Genomic DNA, 25,401 nt, shown 5'->3' with positions numbered 1-25,401 from the left:
ACTGTTGTCTCATATTTTCTCCCCTTTTTTTGATAACTGTCTTCAGTGCAAATTTCTTTGTGCCCTTCTGACTGATACCTTTCAAAATTGAGATCCCTTTGTTAGCTGTCTGCGAATCATTGCTGTAGCGGGCAACTGAGTAAATGTCAGGAAAATCCTACTAGGACAGCTGAATTTTATTTGGGGTTAATCAGAGTCTCTCCAATTGATGGCAGGTGTGTACCCAAGAAGATTGAAAGCTGTAATTTAATCCAAAGGTGCTTCAACAAAGTATTAGTTGAAGGGTGTGCATACACAACAAAGTATTAGTTTGAGTGTGCACACTTATGCAACCAGCGTATTGTACGTTTTTTATATTTTTTTCACAAACAGATTTGTTTTTTTTCAATTGAGTCGTACAGGTTATAGGTCACATTAAAGGTGGGAAAAGTTTTGAAATGATTTATTGCGGTCTCATTTTTTTATATCACAAAAACCTGGCATTTTAACAGGCATGTGTAAACTTTTTAGATCCACTGTATATGCATGTACTGACTCACTGGAAAACTTCTTAATGGTATATTACACCCTCTGATCTACCCCGTCCTTTTAGGGAGTTCTTTTAGATGATAAAAACTCTCTGAAAGTCTTCTATCACCTGCATCCTGCTACAAGGAAATTCTTCATGTGGGTGGACTTAAGGTTATATTTCCACAGCTGATTAGGTTACCAGTTGTTCATACCCTCGGTAAAACACCTGTATGACGTTTTCTTCAGTTATTCCACAGTCAAGAATGTATTTTCATGTATTCCTGTGTATGAAGACCTTGTGATATGTAGAAATGCTGAGCAGAATGAGCAAGGTAAGCATTTCTTTCCAAGTATTCTGCATAGTCATCTCTTCTTGAAGAACCCTTCTCTTTTTGATCGATAGGCTTGAATTTCCTGTATGTAAACTGGCTGATTCGGCAGGTTTGAAGTTTGTCTTCTAGAAGCTGCTGTTCAGGAGCCATTGTTTTTGTTGGTAGGATTGTCAGGGTTCAGGAATTATATACAAGAAAACCTGTTTGGTCATTTACATGGATTACTTGTCCCTTAGGAGCGACTCTCATTTCCTCCTGAAAGCTGTATTAGAATTGTCCTTATACCATTACATTCATCTCCCTCTACTTTTACAGAGAAAAAAAGTAGGGGAGACAGAGCCCTTCATACCAAAGCCATGCACCAGCAGTTCTGGTGTTACCTGAAGACAGTGCAGGAAGATGAGACCTGTTTTGTGTCCTTCAGTCCATTGATGGAGCTTACAGAAGCTAAGCAAACCATTTTTAATGGAAATGCCTTTTGCAAAATGATGCTTTCAGAGTTCCCTTCACCAGAAGGATGGTTGCTCATGGAAGGTTTTTTCTAACCTGCATGGGATTCTTTTCTGTAGCTGACATTGCAGAAAGCCTCCAGAGTAGGTTATTGCTGGCAGTTAAATTGTTACTTTATCTGCAAGGAGACTTTTTGCAATAGATGTGTACTAATCTCCCTTCTTGTCCGTCTCCGGATGTCCTCTCCACGTCTTGGCTACAGAGAACTCCTTCTGTAAATTAAGGAAATGTGTAATTTATTATATTCTTGTGTTTTTGTTTTTTAGTCTTGCAGTTTGTGCTTGTTCAGTAGAATGATGGTGAACTGAGAAGATGCTGTGCAAAAGCACACCTTCCTAGTCTGATATGTGATGTCACAGTATGAACCAGAAGTACGTACTGTACATATACCACTGTTTGCCTGGAGTAAGAGAAACATATAGACATGTTCCATGGAATTTCAAAAGCAGAAAACTGGGTAGTTAGCCATTGCAGAATGCTCAGACTCGAATTAACTGACATGGTGCTCATAGTATTAATGTCTTTATTAGTTACAGTTCCACTGAATACCTTTAAAGATTTCCATGGGCAAGTAGTTTGTTCTGCATTTTTTAATTGTTTGAAATCTTTTTGGTTCCTCAAATAAGACATTTATTTTATTGTCTTAAGTCTTTACCCATTTGCCTTCTACAACTTTTGTCACTTAATTTTATTTACACTGATACTGTCCTAAAAGTTTATATTTTTTCATTTTTTGTAGGTGTATGGTACTTGCTGAAAGATGTACCCTGCTTAGTGCTGAAATTCTAAAAAGCCAAGGGAAGTATTCAGATGCTGCAGCTATTCTTATTCGTATGACTAGTGAGGTAATCAAAATTGTTTTCTGTGAACAAAGTGTAGAGTATATGTTTATATTTAAAAGCATGGGTATTGATGCTATTGCCTCTATATCCTTTTCTAGCAGTCTTTTCACAGGAAGGTAAAGCTAACTACCAAAGTATGAATAGTAGTGTTAACGTCAAGGAGCTGAAACTAAACGGATACCACACTTGTTGGAATGTCTTGTATTCTCAGTGAATTTCAAATACCAGTTGCCATCATCTGGTGAAAAATTCTAAACCTGAGATTGTTTATGCTAGAGGTCCGTTGCTTCCTTCTTCCTACCCAGACCTTGATCTGTAGAACCAGAATGCTTAGAGTTGTGACTTTCAGCTGCCTCTTAAAACAAAGTGGAAGGCCTCATTGTTCATCTTTTCCCAGCCAAATGAACCATCAGGGCATCACAGGAGTGACCTATTCTGAAGTACTGTCTATATATACTACTTTATTAAAACCAACTACAGTTTCTCTTCTTGGGGTTATCTGACAATATATTATGCTTAAAAAAAGTGATTAACAGACTTGCCATCTAATATGCAGGTAGTACTTTAACAATGGAGTGTGTTTAACAAAGAAAGCAATTATCAGGTGAAAAAAACATTCTACAACTGCTCTTTTTATTAGCTTCTTCACATTTACTTAAATGTTTGAGTTTCAGTAATACTATGTACCCTTCTGTAGTGAATGATACACGTCTATGTAGAGAGCAGCGGAGAATAAAAATTCTGCAGATTGAGACTTCTTGCTGAACAGCATGTATATAGTTTGCTCAGAAGGTAAGACCCAAGTAGAAGACCATGTAAACCATGCTAAGGAGTATTGCAACTGTTTCTTGGGTATTCCTCGTAACAAATTATGCAACATTACATTTGTTTCCTGGGTGTTAATCATAACAAATTATGCAACTTCTGATCTTTCAGAGTTGTGCATCAAAAATTCTACCGATGGAATTCTCTTCAGTAAGTCTTGTTTGACAGAAATTGTGCAACCTGTTCTAAATAAGTCCAGAATTAGCTGATGATGATAATAGGAATAACTACTTCAGAAACTCCTAATGTGAATGAGATTTAGCTATAAACAAATTAGTTCCTAGGTCTGATTATTTTCAGCAAGTGTCTTTGGGATATTTTGTTCCACTGTCATGTCATAACTGTTAAGAAACTAGCTGTAAAATACAGAGTACAACTTTCCTGCCCCTCTCAGTGCTGGTAGTGGTTAAGTAAAATCTTTCTTATTTGGCTCTGTGACAATAGATTGAAAAGTAATTCCATGCAAACCATGTTTGCAAAATGCCTTTTTTTTTAAATTGGCATGTCTTTTGCTTCCTACTGCAGACATACTACACTCATCAGTAAGATGTCTATACCTTTGAGCAAACGCAGACCTCATTACAGTGACCTGACGTCATCCCAGCACATGCTTGTTTGTGTAATTATACAAATTGTATACTCTGTAGCATTATACAGATTACACACTTTGTGTAGTTTACTCTTTCTAATGAAGCCCCAAAAGAATGCTAAGCAGTGCTTGTATGGATGTCCTATTCCTCCATAGTAGTTCTTTCTCAGTTACATTTTTGTTTGGGAGAGAATCGCAGAATCAACTTGTTCAGAATTTAATTAGACATTTGATGAACATTTGCAATTATTTATTTATTTTTGAGAATGGGAGATGGTTGCTTCCACTCCTTGAAATCCACTACTGTTGGTCAGAAGCCTATGGGAAAAATATTTTTATAAAAAGACTAGTAAAAGAATATATACATGATTTCCTCTTATGAAAAGTGTAAAAAAAAAAAAAACTCGAGTAGTGGAGCCTTCAGTAGGAACCATACAAGGCAGTTGTTGATGACAGAGAGAACTAGGTGGATTCTACTGTGCAAGACCATGCCTCCAGCAGCTGCTGGAATAATTTTTTTTTTTTTTTTTTTGCCTATGCCATAGTTCAAAATCTGCTTATCTTCGTCTTTTCTCTCTTCTACATTACTGTTGTTAACAGGAGATTCTGAGTGATGTTTAAGGGGCACATAGCTTTGATACCACTGATGTTTTTTAAACACCTTTAGTAAATTCTCACATTGTATGAATGACATAGGTGCATATACAATAACAGAAAAGAAAGCAAACTATAGCAACCTTTTTTTTTTTACTTTCATGCAATGTACGTTTTCTTCTTAACAATTACCATTCAACATTGCATAAATTGCTCAGTTCCTGTCTTCCTGTAACCCTCCTTCCTCCTAAACAGTATGTTGCATGTATTGTTCCATAGCATCCATTTACTTCTGTGTAGATTGCTCCATTCCTTTTCTTAAGATATCACCTCCAGTTCTTTTCTCTTTACAATATTCGGCACTTCAGTTATAGTTGGTGTAGATTTTGATTTTGATTTTCTAGTGGTTGCGTTTTTGGCAGTAAGTAGCACTGAATTTGAGACTTTACTATGTCTGGGAAATTCAGGTCTTTTGTCCCAGCTCAAAATTGATAGCCACTAATTTTAATGAGAATGTCACATGCCTGCAGTTTTGAGATTCCAGAAAAAAATCATCTCCAGCCTTGGATACAAGAAGTAGTATTCAGTTTTGGACTTTACATGTGGTTCCACTTTCTGCTTTGAAGACTCCCTCACCTTTCTGCCATTACTTTGATTAGTGAGATACTGGCTTTTGTGGATGGGATGTCTAGGCACCCTCGTCTCTGTTGTCTGTTTGTTATAATTTTAACCCGAGTATTTTGCTTTGTTTTGTTGAGCTTCTTGAGCCTCAGCATCTCCTAGAACTCCCACATAAGGGACTACATAAAGAAGAGGGAAAGCCCATGAGGTGTCCATGGTGTGAATAGACCAGATAATTTTCCATTGTCATCTAAAAACTGAAACTTGGTGAGAGAGGCTCTCTTTTATCTGGCTGTCACTAGAGTATTATTTTTAGGGGAGACTAACTTTTTTGACAGACAGTAAGAAATTTGCTGCAGAAGAATTTTCTTCTCCTAAAAAGTATGCTGTGCAGAGTTGCTTTCATCCTCCCAGTAATCCCTTCATTTTGAAATGTACAAGTCTGATTGATTTTAAATTCTTCAAGAACCCAGTCACTGACCATTCTTTTATAGACTTTGCAATTTAAAATACTGTGGCTGTTAATATCATTTTTATTGCATTTATTAAATCATCCTATTTTAAAAGTTGCAACATGAGTTCATGTATTTAATAGAAAAGAAAATCATAATAGTTTCTATTATCACCTTGCAATGTGTGTGTGTATTTGTATATATGTACGTATATATTTGTTTATATGTGCGTATATGTTGGTGTATATATATATATATATATATATATATATATATATATATATATATAAATATTTTTTTTAAGAATTTTTATTCACTCCAATGTTACATAAATTGCTCAGTTCCTGCCCGCTCTTAAACCTCTCTCCTCATCATGTGCATTATTCTGCATGTATTATTCCCACAAATTCCATTTATTTCTGTGTAATTTGCTTCTTCCCTTTTCAAAAGATCCCACTTCCAGTTCATGTACTTACATTATGGTTGATTGCAGTTTTGGTTTCCATTTTCAGGTTATTGCTTTTTTGGTAGCCAGTAACATTTAACTTAGTAAAGCCTTACTGTGTTTAGTCAATTCAGATTCTTTGTCCTAGATCAGAATAATCATTGATTTAATTACTACAATTTGCTCACCTAAACTTTATGTCAAAGTACTCTGTAGAAAGTTTTTAAAATCTGCCAACTCATTACATTCCTAAAAAGGATGCTCCCAATTTCCTGTCCGTTTCCCATTACATCTCCAACATTTGCTGTGTAGCTGAGGGAAAATTCATCTGAGGACTACCTGGGGGTATAAGAGTACCTGTACAAACACTTTCATGCAAAATTCCTAAACCTTCTGAACCTAGTTATATTCTTGAGAGCCCTACATATTTATTCCCATTATTCCTTTGCAGTTTGTCTTTTTATTCTAATTTCCCAATCGTTTCTAATCTCACGAGGTTAGCTCTCATGCAGTGTTTTATACACCCTACTAATTATTCTTTTTTTTTTTTTTTTTTGCATCATCTATTCTGAACTCAGCTAAAAACTTTAGCAGAGCTGGTCTTTCACTTAGCACTCCCATGTCCCCTTTCTCTTGGTCTGTACTCTCCATACTAATCCCTGATAAGGAAGTTTGTCTCTAATGTGCAGTCTAAGCTGCTGCTGCTTAAGACTCATCATTAACTGCTGCTCCAAATCCCTTGATTCATTTGCTGCTGTCCTCCATTGAATTCCAGCCCCTCTTGCCTGTTTTTATACCCTAACTTGAAGATAACCTCTATGGGTAAAATTTCCTTTTATTCTTGCCTTGGCTTAATTATTAAACGTCTTTCTGCTACTTCATGGATGTAATATTCTGTATGATTGTTACTGTTCTCCTTAAGGACTTGCATCCAAAATCCAAGTCTCTGTCTCTCAATACCCCCTCACTCTTATTATTCCTTTTCCACTTTGAGTTTTAACCTTCTGCTTGATTCATATATGTAAATATGTGTCTTAATTGCATAGCTTTAAGTATCCCTTAAAATCCAGTAACCCTAAACCACATTGTTCTATTGGGAGAATCTACTTATCCTGTTTAACCATTGCCGTCTTCACCTCCCAAATAAATTCTTTCTGCTCATTATTAATGGTCATCCACAATTTCTCTGGCTAATGAAAATGCACCTAATTGTATAGAAGATTGAAGGATCAAAAATCATGTTCATTCCTTATATTCTACTGTCCTTATCTATAATCAAGAGCTTCCAGTTTCTTAATTTTAAATTTTTCTCGTTTGTTTAAACTCTGTCCACATATCCACAAGAGAATACTTTTTGAATGCATGCAGCTAAATAGTTCATCTTATGCCTCAGTAGGTTTGAGTATTGTTCAATCAATTTATGCATGGATACATAGTTTACTACTGTAGTTTTTATTTTATGTTCCTTTGTCTTATATCCTGAAAAGATTTGAAACTATCTTAGAGATTGTTTTTTTCTAGATTTAGGAAGTAAAATAAATAAATAAATAAATATATATATATATATATATATATATATATATATATATATATTTTTTTTTTTTTTTTTTTTTTCTAGATCTAGATTCAGGAAGTAAAATAAATAAATAATATATATATATTTTTTTCTGTATTCAGAAAGTAAAATAAATAAATTATATATATATATATATATATATATATATATATAGATATGTCCATGAATTTGTGAATCCCTTATTTTCTTTTCTAACGGCTGTAAATGTAAAGCAAACAATAGACAGTAAAGAGGACATCTCAGCCTGGTTCTTCTGTTCAAACACAGCTTGTCTGAGTAGGAACCCTTTCACCTTATCTCTTGCCTCTGATAACTCATATGTCATCCTCATTAACTTTATTATTGTATCAAGAAACTCTGATACAATTTTCGTATTCATAAATTCCCAGCTAACTCTTGCCATACACTTTCTCTGCATCATGACTCAGCAGCAGCAGTGGTGTTTTCTCACTCTCCACTTCTTGTGGATCAGCATTGTTCATTAATAATTCGGATGTTTGCCTTCCTTCTGCAGAGTATCATTGATCCATTTCTGTCAGTTTTGGTATTGTGTTCTTCTTTAGATTACTTGTGCAGTATTCCTCAGTTTTGGGGTCCTTATGACTTGGTCGACTGTTCATTTGGTCGACTGTTTATTTGGTCGACAGTTCATTTGATCGACAAGCATTGTAGGTGGGGGGCTTCATCCCCAACACCCCCCACACCCCCCTAACTATATATATCAACTCCAGGGTCGCACAACATTGGGGTAGGGGGCAAATGCTTGTCGATCAAATGAACTGTCGACCAAGTCATATGGACCCATCTTGCCTTGGGTACAGTATGTATGGCCACTTTCCACAAACTTGGGCACTTTCCTCACATGTTGTATGTCCAGTGTGTGACCTGTGCATGAGACTACATGCTAGTGTACTTTGACATAAGGTCATGAAAATCCTCAGAATTTCTTTGTTGCCAGTCAGTGAATGAAGACTTTGTCAGCATTGCATTGCATATACTATATGGTCAGCTCCAGTTGCAAGTGTTTGTTTGCAGGTAAGTGTCTTCCATTGGGATCTGTACCTTTCATGTCAATAAAAAAATTAATTTCAGTTAGTCAACCAACTCTGTTTAAAGACAAAAATACTAAGTGTCTTTTTTCTTAAGGTCCTGGATGTGTTACAGAGACTGTTTTGTTTTCCAGTTTTTAATACCCAAAAGCTATAAATCACCTTAACTCCTTAAAATCTTACTTTGAAATTCAGGAATTTCAAGCTGTTGCGTGTGCCAAAATGGCTTCCAAGTCATTTACCTTAGACCATCCTCAAAAAAAAAAAAAAAAAAGGAAGAGGCCAAGACTTCATGAAAAAAAAACTGCTTCTTTTAGTTAGATAGAATAAGACATCTCTGAGGCACTTGATTAGCCCTCATCCGACTTTCATACCTGTGCCCAAAGTTGGGGAGGGCAACATGGTGCAGGGCCTGAGTACATCCAAATCGACCAATTGGTAAGCCAGTTATGCCATGAAAGGGGAACCAAGGCTGACTCGCAAAAGAGGGAAGAAGTGGAATACCTCAACTGTTGGTCTGTGAAAACATCCCAGGTAGCCTTATGGAGGTACTTTCTGCTACCTCTCCAGCACATTGTTTTTCTGGAAGTAAAGGAGACGACAGTTAAACATATTTCTCCTCCTTCTACTCCATATCCTTCCTTAAGAAACCCAAAGGAAGACTCCCAGGAGTTAACAGCTTTCATGGCCTTTCAGTCTTTACAGTTTCCGTTTCCTTTAAATGTGTCTTCTCTTCATAAGAAGAAAAGGGAGTCGTCGTCCTGAATACTCAATAAGAACTTTCTTCTGACTCGGAGTCTGAGAGCCATGATTATGCATCTCAATTGTATTCTTCTTTGTGCTTTCAATCAGAGACGGATGACACCTTGTCTTTTGACCCCCGCCCTCCATGAAGAGCCTACTGTTTAAGAAAAACAAACATTTTAAGTGATAAGGGCAAACAAATATCACATTCACAAGAAAGGTACTATGTCTCTGTAACATTGAGATGATTCAACCCTCTTCTTGTATCCCCAGTTTTAGAAGCTGTAGAGAGGGCACCTTTATCAGCTTGTTTATCACCAGGCTGCCAACCCCTCTGCACCTGAGAAGCCAAATAGATTGTATGAATATCAGAAACTAACAAGTTTCTTTATAATTCTTTATTTTATTTTACATTTGTTAACCAGGTAGAATCCGGCTAGGTAAGCAGCCCGTTTTCAGCAGAGACCAGGGAGATGAGCTCCATAGCAATAGTACAAAAAGATTACAAAAATTATTAAAAGATTTACAAACAATATACAAAAGCTTTGACAGTTTCCAACAATCACAATTTACAAAAAGGTGAATGTAAAACAGAAAACATTAAATTTACAAAAAGGTGAATGTAAAACAGAAAACATTAAATTTCTTAAGCCTTGTTGCAAACAGTAATATGAAACTTATTAAATATGTATAACTAAAAAACATTGTGGTATTTTCATTTGGTAGAAGTAAGACAAGAAGATAGCAGAATAGAAAACATTTGATCGAAGGCATGAGAAACTAGCCAGGAGTATTACAGGAGCATAGCCATTGTTGAGTAAGGTATTCCTTTAAGAGTTTTTTGAAGCTATGACGATCTGTGTTTAAGGTATTTTCTGGGGTAATAGGTTCCACTGTTTGGCTACTTTGAAGGAGAAGAGAGTCACCGCAGTAATTATGGGACTTTGTAACCTCGAGTGTAAGTTTATCGGATGATCTAAGGGTCCTTGGGGTTGGTGTTTAATTGCACTAGGTTGGAGAGTGCAGGGCAGTTTTCAGGTTTGTGGATAATAGAGTGGGCACTGGTGAGCTGATTTTGCAATAACATATTGTGAAATTCAAGCCAGTGTAGTTTTTGAAAAGCAAGGCAGTGTTGGGTATATTAGCAGCAAATTTTGCTATTTTGTTATAGCAGGAATCAAGTAGATGTAAATGAGACTTGTGCAGGTTAGTGAAAAGTTGAGAACAGTAGAGAAGAGAAGATAGGAGGTAGGATCTGGCTGTGGCTAGTCTGGCATTTTGAGTAAGATAAGGTTTGGCCCTATATAGAGCACCAAGTTTGATGTGAACTTTCTGTATTGTGAGTGATATGTGTTTATTGAATGTTAGGTTGTTGTCTATCGTGACACCAAGTAGTAGTGTTTGGTTAACTGGTTCTATTATAGTGCCATTAGTGGAGTAGATGGAGAGAGGAGGTGGTTTTGCTTTAGATTTCGTATTGGAGAAGGTCATTAATTTTGTTTTGTTTGAGTTTAAGATGAGTTGAAGTTCATTTAGATAATTTTCAATATCTTGAAATGACTTTTGCGGTTTTTCTTGGAGTTCTTGGGGTGTGGGAGCAGAGTAGCATCGTCAGCATATTGAGCAATAGAAGCAGATTTAGTGGCAGTGTTTAGACTATTTGTGAATATAATAAAAAGCAGCGGGCCAAGGATGGAGCCCTGAGGAACCCCAGCAAAGACTGGGAAGAGTGTGGAGAGTTTATTATTCCATTTAGTTGCCTGTTGTCGATTACTAACGTAGCTAAAGAACCAGTTGAAAGCTGTAGAGTTGAGGTTGAAGGAGGCTAGAGTGCTGAGTAGTAATTGGTGGGATACTGTATCAAAAGCTTTGGACATATCAAGGAATATAGTCGAGACTAGTTTTCCATTGTTTTTGAGGAGGTTGATGTAGTTAGTTAAACTTATGAGGGCTGTGGAGGTACTGTGTTTTGGATAGAAGCTGTGCTGTGACCTAGATAAGAGGTTATTTGTAGTGAGGTGGTCTAGAAACTGCTTATGAATGCATTTCTCTAAGATTTTGGCTAGGGGTGAGAGAATGGCAATGGGATGATAATTAGAGAGATCTTTAGATGGGCCTCCCTTGTGGACGGGGATGATATGGGATATTTTCCATAGTATGGTGACATATTGTTTTGCGATGGAATGATTCATTAGGATAGATACGGGATAGGCGATGGAGCTTTCATCAGTTTTTAAGAAGTCATTAGGGAGTTGGTCAGCTGGTAGACAGGTAGGTTTTAGTTTTGGTAGGAGTTTTTTGATATAAGAGGTTTGGGTTTAAAAGAGAAGTAATTGGGTTTAGAGTTAGTAGAGGTAGGCAATGTAAGGGGTTGGTTAGATTTGTTTTTGTTTAAAAGTGTGGTGATAGTTGTGATGAAATGAGAGTTAAATTGGGATGCTATACATTCAGTGCTATTTGTTGTAGATGGGTTTTGCCAGGGTTGAGGAGGTAGTTAAGGTTTTGCCTAAATTTTTGTGGGTTATTTGTGTTTTTGCTGACAAGCTAGAAAGTAAGACTTTTTTATCAGATATTTGCTTCGTAGTTAGGTTTCTTACGTGTTAAGAAGTGTGGTTTTCTGAGGTTTTGGAGGTTTGATAAGCAGTCCAGGCTCCATCCCTTTGTTTAATAAGAGATTTAGGATCTTTGGTTGTCCAAGGTAGGTTTTCGGCTTTGGAGCAAATGTTTCTTGTTGGAAAGAAGTTATCTGATCCTGATGTTATTTCCTTAGAGTCACATAAGGTATCCAAGCTCTACTACCTGTCACCACTGGTCTGTCAAATGATAAGGATAGTATGGCCATGGATGGGTATGGTAAAAAAAAAAGTTTACACCTCAGCCTCACTGTCCCTTAGGGACATCAAGTGTCAAACACACATACTAGCTTTCTATTTTAGGTAACATAGGCCAGGTGGTTTCACATGTTTCAGGCTCAGAGACCATGTCTGTCTTACAACATATGATCATCTCTACCTCTCATTTGAGAAAACATTCTAGTAAATGTGGATATGATGAAGCTGCTGCTGCTGCTGCTTCTAGAGCAGCTGCCACTGGTTCAGTTAATCGAAGATATGCTTTGCTGAAGCTTCATTCTCTCCCAGATGATGTGAAAAACAAGCTGCTGGATGCTTCACTAGATAACATTTTTGACATTTCCTCTGCAGGCGTTTTGAAGAAAGTAGAAGCAAGGGAAAGATTATGCAAGGGGGCAAGCAGTTGTTTCTATTATCCCATTAAATTTGAGCCATTGTTTCATACACCTGTAAAGGCTTCACAACTAAAGGTAAAAGGTTTCCTAAAAAAGAAATAGCAAGACAATCCAAAATCTGAGTTTAAAGGATCAAAAGGATCCATTTCTGACAGAAATATAAACTTCTGATAATCTTCTTCAACCAACCCTCCTCCCTTTCACATCAGCCACCCCCTAGCCCCCTCCTAGATTACAGTGAAATGTTCTCTTTCCCTTCCCATTTCAAAGCTCATAACTTTAGATGCTTGGGTTATGGATATAATAGAAAATGAATACTGCCTCAGTAGGACACACTTTCCACTCCTTCAGGGGATCATTCAAGTACCGTCTGACCAAGAGCATTCTATCTTACCAACCATTTAAATTGTATTTCTTCAGGGAATCTTAGAATCTGTTCCACACAAGCAGATAGTGGAAGCATTCTTCTCCAGACTTTTCATGGTTCCAAGAAAAAAGGAAACTTGAAGGCATTTTTTGGGTCTCTGGGGTTCCAAAGTTCAGGATGTTAATCTTTCAGACTCTATTTTACATCCTTTTCCTTCACACATTTCTAGTTAGTGTAGATAAAATTATACCTATGTGCATATCCCTATCTGCATAAAACACAGAATTCTAAAAATTCTGTGCACTGGCATATCACTTTTAATTTGCTACTTTGACATTTAGCTTATTACCCATGGCCCCAAGGGTTTTCACAAAATGTTTAGCCTTTGTCATAGGTTTTAGCAGGTCTCATGGTATCCCTGTCTGTCACTACTTGGATGACTGATTCAGACTACTTCAAAGAAAGAAAGGATGTGATGTTCTCCTTTTTATTCGTTTTCACTGATGGGTTACGGATGCAACCCTCTGCTCCAACTCATTGGCATTTTCAAGACTTGGATCCAAGTCTTGAGATACTCCCTCTACCCATAATGCTGTATACCACCTCCATCTCCTCAGATTGGACTTGCTTGGATGAGGTTATGTGACTTTGCAGAACCCTTCAAGGTGTCCTTTGTCAGTGTCCCCTTCGATGGTGCCTCCTTGTTCAGGCCATCAGTGAAAGATGTGTTTACCTGCAGCGAGCGGGAAGGGAAGACCCTGTCTCCCATGGGAAAGTTTTCTACCCCTCAATGGACTTTTTCTAGAAACCGAGGTGGGAAGAAAACATGGTTCCGGAAATATCAAGGGCCTTATCAAGACCCATGCGGGGACACTTCTTCCAGAGGCAGACAAGGAGGTTTCAATAGTAGATGTCACCCCAGAGGCAGAGTGGGTCTGCAGAAACAGGGCTTCAGAGAGTCTCTGTCTGATAGACCCTTTCAGCACTCCTGAAACACTGCCTGACTGTCCTTCTCCAAAGGCATTTGGGGGGTCATGTTTCTGTGCACCTAAACACATGGACAAATCTTACAAAAAATGCATGGGTGCTAAGCATAATATCCAGGCGTTACTACACTCCCTTTTCCCTTTCACCTCCAGAGCCAAGATGAAACTTCCTGATGTTCCACCTAGTCAGATGGAGTACGCCACTCAAGAAGTTCAAAAGCTGCTACAAAAATAAAGTCATCCAGGAAGTCCCAACCAAACAAATAGGATTCAGAGCTTACTCCCGCTTCTTTTTCATGCCAAAGAAAACAGGGGACCTAAGACCAGTTTTGGATCTAAACAGTCTGAATTAGTATGTAAAGAAGTCAAAGTTGCGAAGGGTTATGGTTCAGTCGATCCTGCCTGTTCTGCACAGGGATGATTGGATGCGCTCTGTCGGTCTCCAAGATGTGTACTATCAGATCAAAATAGACAGGCGCTCAAGGAGACCCGTGCTTTTGGCTGGGAACCAATCACTACCAATTCAGATCACTGCTCTTTGGACTCAGCACAGCCCCCGGGTGTTCACCAAATGCATGGCAGTCATACTAGCTCACCTAAGGCTCAGAGGAGTCCAGGTGTTTCCCTATCTAGACGATTGGCTCCTCACCAACCCCGACCAGGCACTAACTTCTACAAGCCAGGGATTACTTGCTTCAGGTCTCCATCTCCCTAGGCTTTACGAAAAATCTTGCTAAATCAAACCTGACTCCTGTACAAACTCTAGAGTTTATAGGGACCCAACTGGATACTACAACTCAAGTGGCTTTGTTATCTCTTCACCGTATCACATCTCTGAGAAATCAGGTGTGGTACTTGGTGTCTTGTCCTTCCTCTCCATGAAAATTAGTGTTACATGCCCTTGGGGCAATGTCAGCTGCAGTTTTCCTAGTCCCTCTAGCAAGATTCTTCATGTGAATCCTCCACTGGACTTTGGGGGTACAGTGGTCTATTCTTTAACAGCCTCTGCCTTTTCTCATCAAGCTCACTTCAATTTGCAAGCATCATATTCAATGGTGGGTACAGTCAGATGTCCTGTTTTTGGGCATGCTACCCCCCCAGCCATAGTGACCATGGACGCTTCCCAGCTGGGGTGGGGGGGCATTTCAGGAGAAAGATGGTCCAAAGCACGTAGTTCCCCTCAGAGACCAAGATGCATAGCAATGTCTTAAGAGATGAGAGCAGTCCTCCTAACGTTGTAAGCCTTCTAGAACCTTCCCCCTATAGGGACTATTGCAGTCCGTACAGTCAGTATGTCAGTAGTCTGATACATCAACAAGCAAGGAAGAACCCATTCCTACCCTTTGTGCAGAGAGGCCATGACAGTTTGAGAATGGGCAGTCTCTTCAGACCACTTTCTGGTTTCAACACATGTACTGGAGAAAACCAGCGCCTCTAGTAGACTGACTCTGCACGAGTGGTCCCTCAATCAATCAGTAGCAAACTTGATTTTGAGCCATTGGGACCAGCCTTGTTGCATTTTTTTTGCCTCTCTCCTCAAGTGCAGGAAGTACTTTGCTCTGATCCCCCTCCGGGGGAGTCACCGAGGGATGCTCTGATAATGATTGACCCCGCGTCTCCCCTATGCTTAGCCCCCTCTTCATTGAGCCTAAAGTTTCTACAGAAAGCAAGCAGGTTGAGGAGCTCAGTTATACTCATTGCCCCCTTCTGGCCTCGACAAGTGTGGTTAACCTTCCTCTGGTCTCACCTAAAATGTCCTGCATAGATACTGGAGCCCAATCAGGACCTCCTCTCTCACCCATCAGAATTACAGCATCCCAATCTCCACGTCTTGACTGCATGGTTTCTCCAATTCCAGTGATAGTAAGATGGTCCATGTTCGCTTCCCCAGTTCTTGACATTATTTTGGCCTCCCATAAAGCCTCCACTAAGAAGGTCTACAGAAGCAAATGGAAAGAAATCTCTATATGAGCTTCTAAAGAGAATATTGATCCTTTTTCAGTGCCTATGTCGGCCATCCTCTTCCTTAGTACTCTTTTTAGGGGCTAGTTTCTCTACTATTAAACTTCAGCTAGCAGCCATTTCCAATTTTCACATTGGAAACTAAACACCTTCTCTTTCAACTTTAAAGCTATGTAAATCCTTTGTGAAAGGAGTCTTCCTCCTCAGACCTCCCATAAAAGATCCCTCCCCACCATGGGACCTTGCGGTGGTCCTACAGGGGTTAACTCAGAAACCCTTTGAACTGGCAAACAATTGCGATATGAATTTTTTTTTCCTTGAAAACCATCTTTTTTGGTAGCTGTCACCTCAGCAAGAAGAATTTCTGAGCTCCAAGCCTTATGGGGTATGCCTCCTTACATTATTTTCTATAGAGATATGGTACCTCTATGAACTAACCCTTTCTTTATGCCTAAAGTGGCCTTGGAAACCAACATTAATCAGTCTGTTCAATTGCCAGTTTTCTTTCCAAACTTTACTAATAAAGGCAAATATGTGCTACACATTCTTGATGTTCATTGACAACTTTGTTTTCATCTTCACAGAGTTAAACCGTACAGGAAGTCTGACAAGCTATTTGTGTCCTCCTCCCCAAACCACTTAAGTCGGGCAGTTTCCAAAATTACTCTGGCCAGATGAATTACTGACTATGTTGCACTGATTTATTCTCAAAAAGGTTTGGTATTACCTTGTCCCCTAGAGCCCACGCCACCAGATCTATGGCCACTTTGCATGCCTTTGCCTCTAGAATTTCAGTTGATTAGTATGCACTGCAGCCACATGGTCAAAGACTTGTACCTTTGTTACACATTACATATTGGCATTGTCTCCAGAAATGGGGCTTCCTTTGGTTCAACAGTGCTCTGGCATATCCTGCCTTGAGGACCTCCCAAGAGTTGCATAGCTGGGGATGCTGACCAGTCAGTAAGGAAGAATGAAAAGGACAACAGATTTAGGAGTTATGTACTTACCATAACTTGGCATCTATATTGTCCATTTTCATTCTTCCTCACCTTCCCTCCCAGCCATCCCCCAGCCTTGTCTCTCCCAGAAGGATTGTATTGTGGAACCTTCATTTTACAGGTTTGAGCTTCAACCTTTTCTTGTGTTTTCCTGTCTATGTAACTCAGTGAGCAGTAAGGCAGCAAACTCTATGTGAGGAGTTGGGGGTTGTATAGAGCATTATGGGTAGAGGAGGAGCTCGAGACTAGGGGCCAAGTCTTGAAAATGTGGCCGATTCATATCCGAGGGTCGGATCTGTAACCTGACAGTGAGGAAGAATGAAAATGGACAACACAGATGCCAGGTTATGGTAAGTACATAACTCTTAATTAAATGCCCTACATTTTAAAATTGGTTTACTTTGCTGCTTTAGGTTTAAGTCTGAACTTGCTGTTAACCTCAGATCCATTACATTGTTTGGTTCTCCTCAGATGTCTTCTCTGCACCTCCATCATGATGGCATTCCTTCCTCTAGACAAGACTCAGTTTTTGTGAACTTGCATCTTATCACTGACAAATATTCAAATGACCTCAGCAAGACAGAGCATTTTTTTTCAAACATGTATTTGTTAAGTCATACTTTATATAATGAATTATGTATACATATATAGAAAACAAGCCACGGTAACGTTTTCATTAATTTTCATGCAGAGTACTTGTTTTTTTTAACAATTGTCGTTCACTCCAAAATTGAATACATTGATTAATTCCTAACTTTTAAATCTCACTATCTGTCTTGAACCTTATTCTGCATGTGTTCTTCTAACAAGTTCCATTTGCTTCTATGTTATTTGCTCATTCCCTATTATAAATATTCAACCTCCATTTCTTGTGTCTCCTTTACAATGTTCAGTATTGCAGTTACAGTTGGTTTTGATTTTCATTTCTAATTTGTAGTAATTGGGTTTTGGCAACCAGTACCCTTAAACTTAAGACCTTGCTATGTCTAGGCAGGTTGTAACCTGTGTCTAGCTCATTATAATTTCTGCAGTTACATCGATTTGCTTCCCCAAAATTTCAGACAAAGTACAGTGTAGGGAATTAAAATCTGTTGACTCTTATCCCCCCCTCAAAAAAAAGTTTATTACCTGTCTTTCCCTTCACACCAACATTTGCTCTCTACCTGAGGAAACATTCTCTGAAGTCTGCATGGAGTGTACAGGTTCTTATGCAAACATTGCCAAATGAAAATCCTAAACATTATGGATTTTGTTGCATACTTGGGAGCAAAATATAGATGTGCTCCCATTGTTACTTGGTCTTTCTTCTCAGTTTTTTCTTCTCTTTCCTCCTGTGATTGATTCTTATAGTTGTTATGCAGTATTTTTATACCCTACTAATTATCCCCTTTTTAATAGCAGCTTCTGTTCTTGAATTAACAGACTGTACCAGAGGTGGGCTTTCACTTGACATTCCCTTATCCCGTTCTCATTGCTTATATTTTGATATCATTCCGTGGTAAGGAAGGCCGTCTTTAACCTACAGTCCCAATTTCTTCTTAGCCTTACCCCACTCCTGTTATCTTTTCATGTGTAGTTATTTGCTTCCAGTACCTTGGTTCCTTTGCCAATCTGTCTCCAGTAAATTTCAGCCCCTACTGTCTATTTCTAAACCTCTACTTGCAGTCATCCTTACTGGCAAAATCTCCTTTCATCATTCTTGTGTGGGCTGGGTTCTTAGACTACTTTAAGGACCTGCATCTGATATACTGCTTTCTCTTTATTTCTTGTATTTCCCCTTTGTTTCATCATTGTACACTTGGATTATTAACCTTATGCTAGGGTAATGTATATGAGGCTGAAGTGCTCTAAAGTATTCCTTCTAATAAGGTAATCTTAATCCACCGTGTTTTATGGGAGGATCAATATTTTCACTCCTTGTATTTTACTATTCATATCCATAAACTAGAGCTTCAGTTTTTGTATTGGCTTTTATTTAATCTATTCCCTCGTATCCTTAACTGACTCAACAGAATCCTTTTTAATCCATACACCTGAATACATCACTTTATCTTGTCACCATAAATATAGGCATTGCTGAAGCAATTCTTGTGCACGTACATAGTTTACCGTTGTAGCTTTATTTTATCTTCATTAGTTTTGTATCCTGGTGGTGTACATTTCTGCGTATTCAGTAGAGTTAACTGGGCTGGTGGGGATTTGATGCTTGCCACTGTATCACTTAGGAGTAGGTAGTTTGTCTTAAAGAAATTTTTAATTGTGCCTTTTGAAGGGATCTCTGGTTTCAGTTTTATTTTGAAGGAGATTGCTTTATGGTTAGACATAACAAATAATGAAGATACACAAGGGATGGTGCAAAATGCTCCCATATCAGTAAGGACAATATCCAAGATGTTATTCCCCCAGTGGGTATTTTGTCAGTATAAATGCCCTGGAACAATTAGCCGAAGTCCAGGAGACTCTGTGCTTGTGCACTAGTGGTAGTGTATTGGCAGAAAAAAAGACAGAAAATCCACCCAAGGATGGCCAATCAACGAAGTCCACAAATATTCCAATTAAAATGTAGTCCTTTAATACGAATAAAACTTCGACTTGAAATAAAATGAAGTGGTAGTGTAGGTTTCCCAGCCTATAGTTGGATAGTTTAGATCACCTAGGAAAATAGTATTGGGTTTAATACTGGGTAATTCTAATTCCTGTAGCTAGGTGTTGTGGTTTCCTTTTGTCATACAGGGAGTTCTATAGCTAGCTAGCATATAGTATAGGACCTTTTCTGATGGTTATTTGGACATGAAGAAGCTCTTGTGCATCATGCTGCTTTACCAGCCTTGATATGAGTCTCTTCTGGATGTAGATTGATACACCTGCACTTTTTTTCCTCATCCTGCACAGTAGCTGGTCTAAATGTGTGTAAGGCATTATAGCCCTCCACAGCTGGACTGCTCTCCACTATTTTAACTATATCTCTGTCAATGCAGAGAAGTCAGTGTCTTCTAGGGTGAGAAGTGTGTGTAGGCAGTGGAGATTCTTATTCAGGCTCCTTGCATTAATCAGTAACACCTTTATATTTTCCTTTGCTTGTTACACTATTTTGGTAGATTTATCAAGTTGGCATTGCCTAAAAAAAGCACAGTGGAGGTGGACAGTGTCTCATCCAATAATCAAAACCCTAGAAGGGGCAGATGTAGGCCATTCCTGGCAATATCTTTCCAGGTCGACAGATATTGGAACCCCTTTGATTGACACCGAAAGCTAAGCCAATTATTGAAGTCAGTTATTTTTGCTGGTATCATGGCATCATCCTTTGAGAAGGTGGAATGCTGCTCAGTGCTAGGCTCATACTTGCCTTGGGGACACAGTGCAAGAGCTCCATTGTGTCTCTTCGTATAATCCAGGGAGGTACAACTCAAATCATTGACACCAGCATGAACTATGACATTGTCATACTGGCACTTGTTGTTGAAGGACATGAGCGCTTGTATGACCTGGCAGATCCTGGTACCAGACAAGTAGCTAACTGTCATTCTTTACTTGTTCAGCCTGGTAAGAGGCACATCTGTGTGTCCTATAATGGAGTCACCTATAACAAGAATGGTTTGGTGGTTGGTAACTGCCTTACGGGCTTAGCATCCTTGACTCTGGGACTCCTTGTACTATGTGAGTAAGTAGGCTTTAATATATGCTGTATATATGACATTATGGATGATAGTATTCTGATTCCTTTCATACACTGTTTTCTGAAGACTTGCCTCATGTTCTCTGGGAGGCAAGGAAACCTACTACCCAGAAATTTTACGTAGCTAAATGGAAAAGATTTTCTATTTGGTGTCATGCCCATAAATAGGATCCTATACATAAGGGGTGCTCCCATTGTCTTGATTTATTTGTGTGATATTTAAAAGCTGGCCTGGCATACTCCTCACTCAAGGCACACCTGTCAGTCATATCTGTTTGCTTAAGACTCCCCTCTGATGTCCACACCAGAGGTAAAATGGTTTCCGAAGGATGTATTCCACCTTAAACCTCTAGGAGAAAGTACAGTTGTGTAAAATCTTACCATAACGGTAGATGTCCTTGCCTTCACTGCTACAGTATTCTTAACAGATTGGATTCCTTGCCATGGAAGCCCGAACGTCTGGCCAGTCTAGTAAAGACTACTTGTTGCTTTTAAAAGGTTTGCTGAATGTCACCCAAATGCTGCTTGAGTAGCATAGGACATTCAGACCTACCATAATCAGAACTGAATGCCCCAGTAGGAACACAGAGCAAGAAATCCAAGAGGTAACCTGTACATCCAGGAAGGCAAATGACTAAGTGTATGGAGGAAGGGAGCGAATACTGCAGCAGTGAAAGCAAGGACATCTACCATTATGGTATGATTTTACACACCTGTACTATGTCCTTATCTTCACTGCTGCAATATTCTTAACAGACGAGAGAATGCCAAAGCTGAAGAGGAAACTTGGAAGGGGGAAGGCACATAAGAGGCCACTAAGAACCTTGAAGAATGGCACTGGCAAAACCAGCCCTAGCTCTAGAAATATCCTCCCATTTGTGCTCGGTAAGGGTATGCACAGAAGTCTAGGTAGATGCCTCAAGAATAGAATTAGTATCTAAGCTCTTGAAAAAAGCATCCAAAGAAACCACAGCTCTAATAGAATGAACCTTAACTGAAGAAGGAAGGCTTTTCCCATGGAAAGTGTAACAAAAGGAAATGGCCATAAAATTCTGAGAAGAAATAGTTTGATTGGATACAGCAAATCCCAAAGATCTAGGATGAAAAGAAACAAATCAGATCAGTCTTATCCAAATAGACCCTGAGTTGCCTATGCACATCCAGAGTAGGCAGCACGCTCTCACTGTCAGGATTGCAGACAGGGGAAAAAAGTGGGCAGATTAATAGACTGATTCAGTGATAGCTCATTAACCACCTTAGGCATAAAAGATGGGTTAGTGTTCAAGACACTCTGATGTTCTTCGTGTTTCACTGTTGCAGTCATCACATTTGGGTTATCTGCTTGCAGTAGCCCTCAGTCGGCCTGATTAACAAAGTCTTGGATCCTGCGTCGGTTGCTGTCCCTTCTTCCATGACGTCAGGTCATCAGGGGTATAAAACATGCAGCCGACACCATTACATCAGTCTTTCTTGCCGTACCGCTGCCCGAAGCAGAAGCAGTTTGCAAGTGCCGGTCGACCAACTCCAGAAATTTACGTTTTCGAGTTTCAGAACCGAAGTCTTCAACTAAAGCTAAGTACCCCATTGGGGAAACTTTTTCTTGCTCCTTACCGATGTCAGTAAAAGTTAATCGCATTTCTTGTGGAAAGCAAATGCCTCACAAAGATTTTAATTCGTACTGTATTCCTTTCCTAGGCCCTGACCACAACTTACCTTGCTGTTGGTTTTGTGCCTTATTTAATCAACGCACTATCTGTCATCTGTATATTTTCGCCTCTAAATATTTTGGTTCTCGGTTCAATTACCCAGAAATGTAGTCGGTAATCCATCCGACTACTGGAATTCCGTAAAAACGCAAAGATAAAGACAGAGACAGGCCGCCTAGGTCCAAAGCTGCCGATGACACTTTTCCTAAGCCACTCGCCAAGTTCGCCGGTACTCAGTGAGCCGCTTTCACAGGCCCTGATACTTGCTACTTCTGATTCGCAGGCCTCTACTGAGACCCATTCGGAGTCCAGTATGCCGCAAGATGCTTCAGCTGTGGAATCTGTGGATGTCTCTACCTTGGATGGGTCTGGAGCCGCTGTGCAGGCACCGGCTTCTAAGGGTATATTCAGGCCTATGGACTTGCATATTAAACCGAAGCCTCCTTCTTCTTTAAGGCCTAAACCTCGAACCATGCCTAGAAAACGCCCAGGCTGCATGCTCAGGCCTCTATGCCTAAAAAACAAATGATAAGAATGGCTGAAGATCTTCTAAGGGGAAGCCAACCAAACTCTTCTGAGAGACCTAGGACTGAAATTGTTTATGAATCTTCTGACCAGGATTCTGATTTATCTGCTTCTTCTGATGATCTGGATTTACCTTTATCTACTTATGAGGATTCTGATGCAGCGGACTCTATTCCCTCTGCTTCCCCTCCAGAGGATTTTTCTTTTGGTGAAACCTTGCACACTCAAGGGAGCATTTCCACTGGGAAAGCCAGTATTTTTCTGATTCGAAGAAGAGGCTTAGGGATTTCTTACTGTTGCCTCAGCATAGGCCTTTAGCTATACCTCCTGTACTATACATTGCTGATGATGCTTTTTTGGAATTTAGTTTGGGCCCAGATTCTTTGCCTCTTGCTCCCAGAAAACCTGACAGATATTACAGGGTTCCTGATTCTCACAAGTTCTTTTTTAAAAATCCTATTGCAGTTGCAGAGACTATTTCACAGAGGCCAAAGGGCGTTAAGGCCTCTACTGGCAAAACCCTACCCCGTCTGATAGAGACACCAGGCGCTGGGTAGATGGGGTACGAAGGTTTACACCTGTGTAACCTTGGCCATTAGGGCCTTAAACTGTCAGTTTCATATGTTGAAGTATCAACAACATATTATTGGATTGATTAAACAGAAAATTATGTTGATTCCTGACTGTGCTGAAAGTAAGAAATTAGAGGATTTAATGCATTCTGCTGAACAGGTTGGAAAACATACTTTGCAATGTGGGTTTGATTCTTTAGAGGCCTCTTGCAGGGCTGCTGTCACTGTGTCTGTACTCAGAAGGCATGCTTGGCTTAAGGAGCAATCTTTGCCTGATCATGTTAAAGCTAAACTGTTGGATGCTCCCTTAAATCAGGACCGCCTGTTTGGCAACAAAGCTGAGGAAGTTCTTAAAAAGATGGAAGATAAAGCTAAATATATGCAAACTGTTATAGATTTCTTACAAGTTCAGCCTCCAAGATTTAGTAGGCATTGGCCCTCTAAGACTTGATCCTTTCCGGCTCCTTCCAGGCCTTCTGAATCCAAACCCAGACACAGCAGATATCCCAGGTTTCAGTCCCAGGGTATGCACAAAACTAAGCGTGGGGGGGGCTTCTGCTTCCAAATCTGGGAGTAGTAAGACTCCCCCCTATGGAAAACTGTCTCAATAACTTGATTTCAAAACTTCCAAGTACTTCTCAACTGAATGCTCCTTTAGGGGGAAAGATTGTTTTGCAGGCCAAAAACTGGGAACTCATTACCCAGGACAAATGTGTTTTAAATATAGTGTCCCAAGGATACAGATTTCACTTCCACACATTACTAATGCCAAAAGGCTGGACAGATCTACCCCCAAATCAGTGGGCAGAGGCTCAAAAGCAAGTAAATCTCTTTTAAACATAAAAGCTATTCAAACTGTACCCGAAGAGGAAAAGGGACAAGGTTTCTACTCAAGACTTTTTCTGGTACCCAGAAAAGACAATTCATGGCGTCCTATTCTGGACCTGTCTACTCTAAGCACCTTTTTGGTGATTCCAAAATTCAAGATGCTGACTCTTCACCAGTTGCTTCCTATGCAAGGAAAAGATGCCTGGATGGTAACACTCGATTTAAAGGAAGCATACCTGCACATCCCAGTCAGGGAATCTTGCAGAAGATATCTACGCTTCAGATTAGACTACAATCACTACTGGCTCTCTGCACTGCCCTTTGGCTTATCTACTGCGCCCAGGGTATTCACAAAGTGCCTAGACCCAGTCATCGCATTTTGCAGGCAATGAATTATTCAAATATACCCATACCTGGACGATTGTTTAATTCAGGCAGAAAGCCAGAACATACTTTTGAATCATCTGGCCTTTGTACAAAGGGTGCTAACTTGTCTGGGGTACACCATAAACGAAAAGAAATCACACCTGGTACCCTGTCAACAAATCATATTCCTGGGAGCAAGCTTGAATACAACTTCCCAGATGGCTTTCCTCATGCCAGAGAAACAAATTAATTTGACAACCTACTTCAAACAAGTGGCCACAAAACCCTACTATCTGCAAGGCAAATACTACAAGCCTTTGGGTTCATGGCCTCCTGCATTCTTCTGATTCCATATGCAAGACTGCATATGAGGAAACTACAATGGTATCTAAAAACCCTATGGTGTGAACATTCTCAGGATCTAGAAGCAATGATGATCATACCTTGTCTACGCTTAGAGTTTCTTTGGTGGGCAGAGGCCTGCCACCAAAACAAGGGACTACCATTCATATACTACCCCCTGTCGCCCAAACCCTAACAACAGACGCATCAGATTATGCATTGGGGGAGGGGGGCTCAGACCTGGCAGGGAAGTGCATTCAGGGCAAATGGAACCCAAGTCAAATGCACTTGCATATCAATCAAAAAGAAATGTTAGCTGTACAGCATGCTCTGACAGCCTTCAAGGACCACATTCTTCCAGGACAATTAATGGTAAAGACGGACAACACCACTGTTATGTGGTACATAAACAAGCAGGTGGGTACACATTCTTACCCCCTATGCAGACTAGCCATGGCATTGTGGAACACAGCCCTGAGCTACCAAGTGCATCTACAAGCTCAATTCCTGCCAGGAAAACTAAATACACTGGCAGACGAACTAAGCAGAAACCTCATGGACCCACACAAGTGGAAGCTGGAACCAAGGATTTTCAACATGTTGATAAGCAAATGGGGGAGTCCAGATATAGACCTGTTTGCCGCCCCCCAGAATTATCAACTGGACAAATTTTGCACAAGGAATCCCCACAAACAAGCTTGGAAAGTGGATGCTCTATCCTTCAGCTGCCTTTC

The 25,401-nt window shown here is 39.6% G+C and overlaps 1 protein-coding gene across 1 annotated transcript in view; it reads left to right on the top strand.

Moving 5' to 3' along the window:
* Positions 1-25,401, top strand: part of TRAPPC8 (trafficking protein particle complex subunit 8) — a 3,178,250-nt gene that overhangs the window by 898,244 nt on the left and 2,254,605 nt on the right. The window contains exon 10 of the mRNA XM_044065843.1: positions 2,092-2,197. Coding sequence (XP_043921778.1) covers positions 2,092-2,197 — 106 coding nt within the window. The remainder of the gene's footprint in view (positions 1-2,091; positions 2,198-25,401) is intronic.

Source organism: Protopterus annectens, chromosome 3.part0 (assembly GCF_019279795.1).
Source record: "Protopterus annectens isolate FY-2018-M chromosome 3.part0, PAN1.0, whole genome shotgun sequence".
In the NCBI taxonomy this organism is placed as follows: domain Eukaryota; kingdom Metazoa; phylum Chordata; order Ceratodontiformes; family Protopteridae; genus Protopterus; species Protopterus annectens.
The sequence above is the reverse complement of the archived record's forward strand: the minus strand, read 5'-3'. Positions and strand labels throughout refer to the sequence as shown.